A 12176-nucleotide genomic window follows, 5' to 3' on the forward strand; every position below is an offset into this window, starting at 1 on the left:
GATGCATCGGCGCTACGAAATATACAAAAAATTCATGATGGGAAACTTGCATTTTCGTATAAATTCAACCTTGGACAAACTAGAGTTCGTATAAGTACTTTTAGGAACTGTAGGAGGAACGTGATTGGTTGAAGGGTGATGGCGCTTCAATATGGCAAGTCCGATCAGCTTCGTTCTTTCTTCTGCGCAAGTCTATACTTTCTTCTCCAAAACTAGAACCTTTTGTTCTCCCTCTAGTTATTTTTTTACCTCTATGGTCACTCTTGGCTGACCCGTAAATTTGGCGGGAAAATATTTCGGAGCATACTGCGCAGGAGTTTTAAAAGAATTCTGTGATACACTTTTGTGCCTTTAAAGAGAAAAAAGAGGCGAAGAAAAGAAATACAAGCTTAGTGGAGGCTGCCTGAGGGATCTGTCAATGGAATCTGTTGATGAAAAGTAAGTCTAACAGAATTGTTAAACTATCTTATGTAATGTGATATATTGTTCTCTACTCATAATTTCGTTCTTTTTCACATTAAGGAAAGACGTTCGCACAAAAGAGGATGTGCAGCAGATTTTGGAGGTAGCTGCGATTAAAGAGTCCGATTTAAATTCTACGACGCAATGCCTGTATCCTATGGAAGATCACAAGACTGATGACTTAATGTTATTGGAGGTGGACAAGCACATATGGGAAGCGTTAAATGAGGGAGACACGTATGTATCTTTTACAATGGATAACATTTACAGTTGTTATTTCGCAAAGCAGATCCTTGAGTGATCCTGTTTGAATGCTAACAATACAATTCCTATTCTGCGGAATAAAATGATTACAGCTGATTTTGTGATGATAGAGTATCATTCCGTGGCAACAAACATGATGACGCTATATTGTGCACAAAAACTCGGACCTATGAAATGAAAGAGGCAGAGATATCCAATTCATGGTTGTTGGTACCAAACTTGAAGCTGAGCAAGGCAACAAACAAAGGCGAAGTAACTGAGAGAACTGTAGAGAGACAAAATATAAAGAAGATATTTACCTCCTACTATGAGGTACGTATAGCATTAAATATCTAAACAAAATGTTGAGTTGTACAATGGATTCATAATTCTAATTTTCTTTAAGGTGAAAGAAACCAAACCTAATCTGGCAAATTTGTCTACTCTCCTTAACTCATCAGCTTTTAATGGATTGGAATATGAATCTATGATAGATCCAAAGACATTATACAGTTGGGAGAGATTACAAAGCGAATTGCAAGCTAGTGATTATGAATTGAGACAGGCTTTAGCAGATTTCTTAATAGCTGACATAGATGGTAATGATTCTAACTTCTATTGGACTATTTTTTTTATTCATACAAACAAATTATATTAAAACTTTTGTTTATTTGTTTTAAGGCTATTTGCGTCTCATATCATTCGATACAGAAGCAAGAAGTCTGAATTTTATGTTGGACTATTTTGGAGAACAATCTTGGGAATTAGATGAAGTAGATAAAGAGAATACATTTGAATGTCTAAAGGAACTTATTCATGAGCCAGTATTTAATGTTATATTCGAAAGATATACAGAAATAAGTACAAAGACAAAAAGTGACGACAGTCCATTGTACAAGTATGTACATCGTTAATATATCGTAGTAATTAATGGAAAAATTTGACAAACAAGAATTTATATATTTTCTAAAAATACAATTTTACAGATATGACGAAAAAAAGTGCTGTGCAATGATAGCAAAAATTCTTCTTGCTGCTTCTCCTGTCACTGAGTACAAAGAATTTATAGAAACATGGAACATTGGTACTCCTGAAAGTATGTAATTAATGAACTCGGCATCACGATTACGATGAAGAGTTTTCTCTGACCTAAATTTATAATCTCTCATTTTTATCTTTTAGAGATGCATCCAAAAGAGGAGTATTTATGCGGATCTGCTCTTGTAACGTACAATGCTTCAAAAATGCAAAGAGAGATTGTATCTTGCCCGGAGGCGGATTTACCCAACAACATTCACGATAGACTTAATGAACTTTTCCAAATTAAGGCTAAATGGACTGTTGAAGAGATAACACCTTATATTAGGTAAGTAAAAAAAAGTATAGCTTCATTAGTTTGAATCTTATGCAATAATTTTTTTTAGCCGTTTTACAAAAGGCACAATGAACGTTAATGCTCTTTTAACAAAATATGCTAGATGTTCTACAAAAAATGGATTAAAGTATTATGGGTCAAAACATGGCAAGTGAAATATTGCAGTAATTGTGCTATGCAATAAATATTGATTAATGCAATAATATTGATAAACACATGCTATTGATTAATTATATTAATGTCAGGGCAATTTTTCTGAATTATCTATAGTGTTAAAATCATACGCGCAGTTTATTTTGCTTGTGATCATGTGTGATACATATAGTTACATTTACACAATTTATAAATATTTTTAAGATGAAATGAGATTACATATGATTTATTTTTATCATCCTTTCATTAATATAACAGTGACATTATCGGCGATATATATCGTATCTCGTCCATCAAAAGACCATAATTTTATAATGAGAACATAATATTAAAGAACAATTATATTAATTTCAGCAAATCAAATAACTCTTATATTATCCCATTGACTATAAAATCGCCACTTTATTATAGAAGCATTTTGCCAAATCGAAATTTTCATTAATATATAACATTATTAGCAATTATAATAATTGAATATATTTTTCCCAGGAATGCAGTAAATTATTTCTAAATTGAATGTAATCTCATCACGAATTAAATATAATAAAACTTATATAAATATATGATACATGAAATATAGAATGAATTTAATTATAAGTGACAATGAAAAAAATCTTACAAAAGTACAAAAAATTTATATGAATGATTTTTTATAGAAAACATTGAAAAATGAAATTTATGTAGAGATATTTTTACTGATTTTTTATAGAATGCAATTTCTATACTACTTTAATATAATATCCATTTAACGAGATATTTAAGATTTACGATATTGCATCTTGAGAATAAAAGACAAATTGTCATAAATAAGTTTTAATTTAATATTTGCAAGAAAAGTGATAAAAAAAACTCCTGTAAAAAATGTGTATCATTACATTGCAGAATGTAGATTATCAAATTGGCAATTTAATTAACATTATTTCTCTCCTTTTCAAATATAGTGAACATTATTATAAATTTCAATATAAATTAAAGAAATGTGTTATGTTTTCACAATATTGAAAAATGCCATCAGGAATTATAAATATTCATTATGAGTTCCTGGGAAGCAACTCCTTTATCAGGAAATATACAACACACAAACATTATATTCTTTCTCTTCTGAGCGTATATAAGTACGTCTTGGCACATAAATTTTTAAAGCCACATACCATTTAAGATACCAAATTTACAAATCTTTTTATGAATATTTCACATCCATGCCAATTGTAACAATACGCGAGTAAAATATAACAACACAATGATTATTATATTTCAGAATATCAAGATTTCTTGCAGGTAAGATTGAGTTCCCCCAGGAACAATAAAGATACGCGCAAAAATGCAATATATTTTTTTATCCATAAAGTATTCGGATTTTGTAAATACACCGTAAATATGCACATACTGCCGCCGCAAACTGCATTAATGGGTTATTAATGATATTCTTATATGCAAAAATGTAACTTCCTAAAAATATCTCGTAGGAACTGACTCGTCGCTGAAAAATGGTTTTTGCCTTTTATAAAACATTTCGTATATATAAATGTCGCAAACTGGTATGAATCATTAAATATTTAATAGAAATTATTATTTAATAGAAATAACATTCAGTCCCTCTTTTTTTTACATTATAATCACTCCCCATAGTATTCCTATAGGCAGGAAATAGACTATGAAATTACGAACTTGTATTAAAAACAACATTGTAAGATTATGTCCTACAAGAAATTATATTCTCGCGCGATATTGGTTAAAGAGAGAAGATATTGTTCATTTTTAAATATATATTTATAAATATATACATACACACTCCTAAAATATGTTTATATGTATGTATGTATACATTATTAGTTGATTACGAGATGACACGTATAAAATCAACAAATTTTTCAATCACGAATATAACTCGCGATGCTTAAAATAAATGCGAATGATGTGAATAAATCGAGGCCTTTTCCTCATTTAATAATATTAATATTAATAAATGCTTGTCTAGTTTTTTTTTTTTACAACAGAACATAACTTTGCATCACCTCGTATATGCAGTCATCGCATAACAAATAATTATGATAATTCTAAAGCTTTGGAGTTGTGATTTCATTATATAATTGTGACTTAAATCTTATTAAACTATATAAACTATCCTACTAACTAATCCTATTACAACTAATGAATACTGTCCTATCTATAAGTACGCGTAGATAAAATGCCTGTATATTGTTAAAAAGAGCTAAAAAGCACAAATACTATATTTCTCCTGTCGCTGAAGTATTCGTGTAGATGTATACACGGGTAACTTGATAGGAGAATGTCGTCTGTTTATATACATATTAAGCAATCATCCTGGAAGTAATCCTGGAATCGGTATGTAAAACAATGATAATTCGCATATGTTTTTACGAGGGAAAAGCCACAAATTCGCATCATTTACCTCAATTCAAGAAACCTCGTTGTTAGCTGTCATTTATCGGAGTCTCACTTGTGGCTTTACTGTTGGCTGCAAACACTGTTTGCTGATTAACGCTTGCTGTAACTGACTGATTTGGATGTATGATGGGACTAACAGTCTGTACTAAACTGCAAGCGACTGGCACCATGGGCGGTAAATTGACAGAATTATTCATAGGCCCAGCGTTACATGTCACAGAAGGTCTCTTTCTTTCTAAACTATTAGTGGCTATTTGTCTCCTCGCTGTTGAGTTACGTTCAAGGCTGTTAGTTACTATATTATGTCTTCTCTCTAAACTGCTGCCGGAGTTGAGATCGGATTGACTTCCCTAAATAATAAGAATATATTTTTTAAATCGTATTTATTTCATAACTTTTATATAAGTATTTCATCACATTATATAATTTTGAAAATGTATAATATTTTTAAGATATAATATTTAACTTACTGGTGAAGATCGATCCACAGACTGGCCCATTCTGTGCAACAGGTCACCACTTTGACTCTGTCTGAAAGTCGTTCCCTGTCGTTCACTTGACTGACTTCTTCTTAAAAATTGTTCGCCGGATTGACTCGAGCGAATACGATTCTCGGGCGTAGATTCTCGTGTCCTGTTAATAATGTCGTTCTGCTTCTGGCAAATCTGATTGTCCACATATGGATAACGAATACGGATGGAATCGATAACATCTAAGAGATTCTTTGCGTCCATTGCTAAGATATGAGCTGCGGAAAGCATTCCTCTGAAAGAGAAAAATCATAATTAATTAATTTCATACGCAATATCGTGTATCTGCAGATAATAATAAAAGAAATATATTCTTACTTTCGATATTCGGCATCTAACGTAGTGGCACTGTAATTTTGCGCCAGTTTCATAGCTGCCACGAGTTCCGCCATATCTTTACTTAATACTTTATGCGCCATCTCCACTTCGCGATGCGCGGATATCGGCAATATTTCTACAAGAACATCCACAGACGATAGTAGTGCTCTTAATTCGATACCTACTCTACGTACTAGATCTAAATACTGATCAGCCTTGCTCTGTTGAACACCTGCAATTTACAACATATTATTCTTGCATGACAGTATATTAACTCATAAGCGTATAACTTTTTACAACATTGCGCCATTTAGCTGCCATATGTTATTATGCCATCGATCATTACATTCTCACCTTGTGACAATGACATAACTGCACGAACGACGCTTGTTGTACAGTCGTATACTTTATCATTAGTTCTGTCTAAGTCTGCAGTAGGTGTAGGTTCCATTTTCTGCAAAAAAAAGAATCGATTAATGATTTATGTTGTAATAAACACGCAGATAATTTATTGATATCTATTGATAATCTATTGATATAATAAAACGAAATTTTCGCATGAATTTTACCTTTACTACAATTACTTTATCGGAACCCTTGTCCGAACCAAGAGAGCCAGTATTGGTACAATGCGGTTCATGACTTGGTGATTGAGTAACTGATCTTGGAACTGGGGGACTAGCACTTTCATCACCGCTCGTTGCAATCGATAAGCGTTTCTATCATATAATAAAAATAAATAAATATTTAAATAATTTTAATTAACAATGATTTATATAAGCGAGATTCAATCATACCTCTTCTCTTGCGAGCCAGCGACTATCCTCTTCAGATTGTCGTTGCTGCTCCAACAACCGTTGCTCCAGTAACTTTTGTTCATCGTCAACGCCACTATTGAAATTGTCGGTCAGATTGTCAAACAATTGCGAGTGTGCGTTCCTCTAAAACGATAAAAATGATATTGTGTTAGAGAAATTTAATCCATTCTTATCTGATATTTATCATAAATTGTTATAAAATTTGGGAATATTTTGTAACAAAATTAATGTTACAAAAAATTTACAATTGTGTTCTTTTCGATAATATACAAGTATGTACAGTAAAAATTAAAGAGATGCATATATTTCTCGAAATGCAAAATAAATTTAAAACATAAGTAGTGCATTCGTATTCGCTACATGCAGTTTAAGTGATTACTGTAGCAATGACATCAGTGACATTAATTCATGCAAAAATTATTAGCCTACTGGAACAGCGAATCAAGATTTCCGCTATAAATAAATCTCTTCGATCGCAACAAAATATAATAGAAAGTTCCTGTTTATCCCGTGCGTACATGTTTTACTAGAAGAAGCATATATTACATATACATTATAATTGAAGAAGTGTAGAGAAGTGTTGCACAGCCCAGATAAAAACCAAAACAATACGTGACGTTGTAAATATAGAAGATGCTTTTTTTTTACATTCCTAGAGGAGGCATGAGGTCAAACCTGATCTTGTTGTGCCTCCTCTGTCATCGAGCTGCTAGATGACATGGTGCTGTCACTGACAGCGGAAGAGATCAGAGAACCGGAGAGAGTGCCGTCTGTCGAGCTGGTCAACTGTTCGTCTTGCTTTTGCGATGTCACGAACGTGGTGATCTTGGCGACGCCTGTCGCTATTTGCGGTACATTTGCCGCCTTCGCGACGCCGGCGCCGCTAACCGTTTGAGCTAGCTGAGCTACTTGTGGATGACTTATTTGACTCATCGTCGTTATATTGCCGGCAAGCGTAGCATGCATTTGAGTGTGATCTATCGGACCAAGGGAGCTCGGACCAAGGGAGCTCGGACCAAAGGAACTCGGACCAAGAGAACTCGGACCAAGGGAACTCGGTTGGTCCACCACGTAGGTAGATGAAATCGGATGGATATTCTGCTGAGTCAAGGAAGATGACATGATAAAATGCGATGGAACGGAGGAAGCCTGTATTATCCCAATATTCGCTGACTGATTCGTGCCAGTCGTTGACTGGCCGCTGATTCCTGCTGATGGTTGCGCTTGATGAATATAACTCGGCATGTGTACCTTCTGTGCTTGCACCACCGACACGGATGTAGCATGGGCCGTGTAAATGGGATTGGCGCCGCTCAACTGATGAGACTGCTGATTCGTATGTTGTATCGCTGCGTATGATACAACCTGCGGTACGGCGTTTTGCCGCGCAATATTTTGCACGTGTTGCATTTGCGGCAGATACATAGCCTGCTGTCCCGGCTGAGCGATATTCGAATAGATCTGCTGATGCGGATAGTTTTGCGAATATATTGGCTGCTGCGACTGTAGATTCTGCGCCATCAGGTTGTTTCTTGCGGCCTGACCGTAATTATTCCCGACTGTTGCACCAACGGACGCCGACTCGGTCGCGGCCGTCTGAGGCTGGGCGTTCTGCGCGCGAAACTTGAGTACCGGACCGTACAAACATTCCGCGCTCGACGTCAAACTACCAGCTACATTCGTCGAGCTAATATTACGAGAGTAAATAACGCTACTACCACCACCACCAGCACCGCTACTAGCATTTTGCACGCCGCTCGCATTCGGATTCGTAGACTGACCGCCGCCACCACCACCAAATACTTGGTTTATATTATTGCTAGGCGCGAAATTGCTGTAATTAATCGGCTGGGCATGCGTGACGAACTGCGCTTGACTACTACTATTCGGTATTATAACACTGCTGCCCAAACTACTGGGACCAAAGTTTCCGGGGTTCTCACCGTAATTACCACCTACTATGCTAGCGCTCTGACTGAGATTACCAACGATAGCCGAGCTCTGGGTGAAACTAGCGACCGGTCCGTAAATCTCGCCGCAGGTGTTGCCCGCGACCGCGGCTGACGCGGCCGCGGATGGCGGCGGCGGCGGCGGCGTCGCGCTGGACGCGGCGAATTTCTGCACGGGGGAGTACAGGTCCCCCGTGACGTTACCGATCACCTTCGAGCTAACCGCATACAAGTTTTGCATCTCTTTAACCTTCTGCTGCTTTCGGTTGGCGGCCGGCGACTGCGTCTGCGTTATCGTGTCTGAAATGCTCAGGCTCGACATGAGGGCAGCGTTATCGAGGGAGGAATCGAGGGAATCTAGGTTGGTATCGGACAGGGTGGAGTCGCCGCCCGATTGGGTTGTGTCGTGCGTGACGATGGACGGTGGTTCGGAGAGCGCGGGATCGAAGAAGGGCAGATCGGACACGAGGGAAGTGGTCAGAATTTGATCCTCGTCCTGAAACTGCACCGCCAGGGTGTTGAAGGGGGATGCGGGAGTCGTGTACACGGAGGGACATACCCCTCTGGCTTGGTTGTCCTTGAGAAGCTGCGCGAGAACCTCGGGACTCTGCGCCACGATGTACGTGGATACCGGCGCTGCGGACAACTGCGATTGCTCCGTCGTATTCTGCGGTTGTCGGGAGGGTTTTGGTGGCGGCACCTCGTCTGCACCTGTAAAAATAGATTATTTTATAAACATACAATCGAATAACATCGTACGTTATTGTAGCGTGTATGTTTCGTTAAAAAAGACGTACCCCAGGACATGGCTTGTACTCTTCTGTTTTCTCGTCGCATTGTTTCCTGTTGTTGATGTTTCTCTTCTATCAAGATCTCGCTATAATTATTTAATAGAGTATGTAATATAATTCCTTAAAAGGATGCGTCTTAGCGATTAGAGTTTACAAACAATTTAAATACTCACTGTAAAGTTTCTCTAATCTCTTTAAATGTCGGTCTCTTGCTGGGTTCGTAACTCCAACATTGAGACATCAGGGAGTACAATCGTGGCGGGCAGTGATTAGGAAGCGCGAGTCGTTCTCCGTTCTCCAGCTTGCGTATCACTTCATTATTCTTCACGCCTTGGAATGGTTTGACGCCTAACATTAAAATCTCCCACATACATACACCTGGAACAACGATCAAGTTTCATTTACGTGATCTTTTAAAGTAGGCAGCGGATCCGCGTTTTTAAAAAAGACGAATAATCTTAGTGAAAGCTAACCGAACATCCAAACGTCGGACGAAGTCGTGAATCTTCGAAAGTTTATGCTTTCCGGTGCCATCCACTTAATTGGCAGTTTACATTTGCTTGCAGTATAATAACTCTGATCTTCCACCCACCTACTGAGGCCGAAATCCGCCAGCTTGACACAACTATGCGACGAAACCAGCACGTTTCTCGCAGCGATATCTCTGCAACGAAATCACGGAGATATTAGGTTAATATGCGAAATATATAAAGTGACAAATGAATTTCATTAGTTGTAGATACCTGTGCACAAATTTCTTGCTTTCGAGGTATGATAGGGCAGTGCTCAATTGAAAAGTATACAACAGGAGTGTTGCAAGGTCCAGTCGGTGCTTATTAGACTGTAAATAAGCACGCATTTCTCCGAGTCTAGCCAACTCCATCACGAGCCAAATCGGCGCCTCCGAACAGACTCCGATCAGTCTGATAATGTGCGGATGCTCAAACTGCTGCATAATATCTGTAATTTGATTATCGTCTGAGTATATTAAAATACTGTACGTTTATAGATTCTTTATATTTTACTATTAGCAAATAATATATATTATATAGATTTGTCATACAAGCTTCTTCGAGGAACTTTTCGGCAGTAGCGAGATCCGCGTCGACTTTGCAGGTCTTGACGGCAACGGCGATGGTTTGGCCATCCCTTCCTTTGTACGATCCTTTATGGACGTTACCAAATTGACCCTCCCCTATAATTTCACCTAGTTCCACCTGATTTCGGACTATTTCATAGTCTCGAGCTGTAAAAGTAAGATTGATCGATTTAAATATCGTTCCTGCGATTAAATAATTCGAAACATAAGATATTAAAGTCAATAACATTAAAAAATATTATAATTACATTTTTAATTACGATTATGTTAAAACGATAAAGACAAATATATTTACTAGCTGGTGTTGAATAATCTCCTTCTTCGTCGACAATCTCCGCATAATCCTCGGACAAAATTGTTCCGGTTTTACCTGCGTTCTTCTCGCCAGCTGGACTACTGGTACCATCTTGCCTATATTTTGGCGGTTGCGCATCTGTAATAAAAATTATATTTGTATATAAAAAATTATTTAAAAAATTATATGTGTATAAATGAGATAATATCGTTAAAAAAACATTTAAGTATATATTTAGAATAATTAGCCCCTTATTTGTTTACCTTTGCACGGACAGGGATAATTCTTCCACGATCCAGCTTGCGAGTACAGAATAAAAAAAACTTAATATATCTTATTAACGTCACAATACAATCAAGGTTTATCAAATGATTTCAAGATATGATCTGCGTGCTCATTTTTTATCTTTTTTAATAACATCGTAGGAAAAATCTTGAAGATAATTAGCATTCAAAATTTTTCTCGCAGTAACGCGATAATAAATATTTTTTTTATTTCTACCTTTTCTATTCCACAATGAAGTGTTGCTGCTTGTAACCAGTCTACAATATCCATCAATCAAATCTGCGAGACTCTCCGCTTGATCCAGACTGGAGCAAGTGATGCTGAGAGTTTCCGCAGCACCCGCGACCCTTAATTTAATGCAAGCCTTCGCATGTTCTTTGCAATCCGATACCAACGTTTGGATGGATTGTATTTGTGAGAATTCTGCCATCCTAGTCGGCTGTAATCGAGATTTTTATTCTTAGAGAAATTACACAAAATTTTTTTTTTTTTTTTTTAATAAAAAAAACATGTGATTCAAACACATACCACTGTTCCGCCTCGATGGGCCATGTATGATATACCTAAATCCGGTCCAATGACTAGTTCCACGGGTATCGACCAGCTTGACTACGAATTGTAGAATACAAGTTACAAGTGCAATACACATCAAAAATACAATAAATTTGAAAAGTGAACATATCCGTGTATTTTTATCGCTCGGAAAGAAATATACGGTAGATTTATAACTGTTATTGCTTACCCCTAAGGCGCATATAAACCTTTCCTGATCGAATCGATAATGCGCCCGCAGCAGATCGAAGAATTTGAACATGCACTCGAGTTCGGACAACGCCGCGACTTTCTTAAAGTGCTGCTGTATCAATTTTCGGAGTGCTTTCGCCTTCATCCCGTTCAGCACGGAACGTGGTAGGAATTTGTGCAGGCCGACCTGTGAAAAGGACGCAAATTTTCGTTCGCGTACAACGAGAAAGAAGGATGCGATAAACACGGACACGTGTATTGCGAAATCGGCGGGCTACGTTCGCCGTTTTAAGAAAACTCTACCTCACGCTCCAGGTATTCGAGATTGCTCTTCTTGTCCAGAGCAATTTGCGGCATGTCCTTGAAGAAATAACGTATCTCCAGGCAGCAGAGCTGAACCGCGACGTCCTGATCCAGAGTGGCGTGATTCGCGAGCAAGTAATCATTTCGCACCTGTCGAACGCGATAATGGAGATGAATGTAATTCGCACTTTATGTCGGAAATGCGGTCGCGCACCCTGTTACGACCGATGTATTATCGTACCTGATCGTAGTAGTAGTAAAACGTGACTTTGTCCTTCTCGTAGAGATCGTTCAGATTCTGAGGAAGATAACGCACCCGAAGCTCGTACCTCCATTCGCAGTGCGGATGCTTTCGTTCGTATTTCTCTTGCACCTTGAATCGAACGCGTCGAGAAAATTGAG

The 12176-nt window shown here is 37.5% G+C and overlaps 2 protein-coding genes across 9 annotated transcripts in view; one reads left to right on the forward strand and one right to left on the reverse strand.

Moving 5' to 3' along the window:
• Window positions 1–262: 262 nt before the first annotated feature.
• On the forward strand, window positions 263–3629 carry LOC145944913 (sister chromatid cohesion protein DCC1). Of its 2 annotated transcripts, none has more exons than XM_083053615.1 (8): window positions 263–438; window positions 523–699; window positions 837–1038; window positions 1112–1304; window positions 1387–1603; window positions 1692–1801; window positions 1888–2071; window positions 3492–3629. In XM_083053615.1, exons 1-8 carry the CDS (start codon window positions 419–421, stop codon window positions 3538–3540), a joined length of 1152 nt encoding a protein of 383 aa, XP_082909741.1. In that variant the 5' UTR covers window positions 263–418; the 3' UTR covers window positions 3541–3629. The 2 variants fall into 2 exon arrangements, with proteins under 2 accessions (XP_082909741.1, XP_082909740.1); XM_083053614.1 differs by lacking the exon at window positions 3492–3629 and adding an exon at window positions 2130–2376.
• A 412-nt stretch (window positions 3630–4041) lies between these two features.
• The window catches only part of Fak (protein tyrosine kinase 2 Fak), a 49569-nt gene continuing 41434 nt past the window's right edge, over window positions 4042–12176 (reverse strand). For 6 of the 7 annotated variants that reach the window (XM_083053612.1, XM_083053608.1, XM_083053610.1 and 3 more), the window contains 19 exons: window positions 12016–12147; window positions 11775–11924; window positions 11470–11658; window positions 11256–11336; window positions 10944–11166; window positions 10706–10741; window positions 10443–10580; window positions 10112–10294; window positions 9792–10008; window positions 9522–9712; window positions 9222–9426; window positions 9055–9134; window positions 6984–8968; window positions 6288–6431; window positions 6060–6209; window positions 5845–5944; window positions 5491–5722; window positions 5113–5407; window positions 4042–4992 (listed from right to left, as the gene is read on the reverse strand). In XM_083053612.1, coding sequence (XP_082909738.1) covers window positions 4669–4992; window positions 5113–5407; window positions 5491–5722; window positions 5845–5944; window positions 6060–6209; window positions 6288–6431; window positions 6984–8968; window positions 9055–9134; window positions 9222–9426; window positions 9522–9712; window positions 9792–10008; window positions 10112–10294; window positions 10443–10580; window positions 10706–10741; window positions 10944–11166; window positions 11256–11336; window positions 11470–11658; window positions 11775–11924; window positions 12016–12147 — 5055 coding nt within the window. In that variant the 3' untranslated portion in view covers window positions 4042–4668. The remainder of the gene's footprint in view (window positions 4993–5112; window positions 5408–5490; window positions 5723–5844; window positions 5945–6059; window positions 6210–6287; window positions 6432–6983; window positions 8969–9054; window positions 9135–9221; window positions 9427–9521; window positions 9713–9791; window positions 10009–10111; window positions 10295–10442; window positions 10581–10705; window positions 10742–10943; window positions 11167–11255; window positions 11337–11469; window positions 11659–11774; window positions 11925–12015; window positions 12148–12176) is intronic. The other variant, XM_083053607.1, reaches the window with a different exon arrangement.

The sequence above is a fragment of the Prenolepis imparis genome, unplaced genomic scaffold (assembly GCF_030444845.1).
Source record: "Prenolepis imparis isolate NDT839.2.m4 unplaced genomic scaffold, iyPreImpa1.0 SCAF_13, whole genome shotgun sequence".
Classification (NCBI taxonomy): Eukaryota; Metazoa; Arthropoda; class Insecta; order Hymenoptera; family Formicidae; genus Prenolepis; species Prenolepis imparis.

Excerpts from the sequence above, each read along its gene's own strand:
- LOC145944913 (XM_083053614.1), top strand. The coding sequence starts at position 419 with ATGGAATCTGTTGATGAAAA. Across the intron at positions 700-836 it reads GCGTTAAATGAGGGAGACAC|AGTATCATTCCGTGGCAACA; the intron begins GTATGTATCTTT and ends TTGTGATGATAG. Across the intron at positions 1,305-1,386 it reads CTTAATAGCTGACATAGATG|GCTATTTGCGTCTCATATCA; the intron begins GTAATGATTCTA and ends ATTTGTTTTAAG.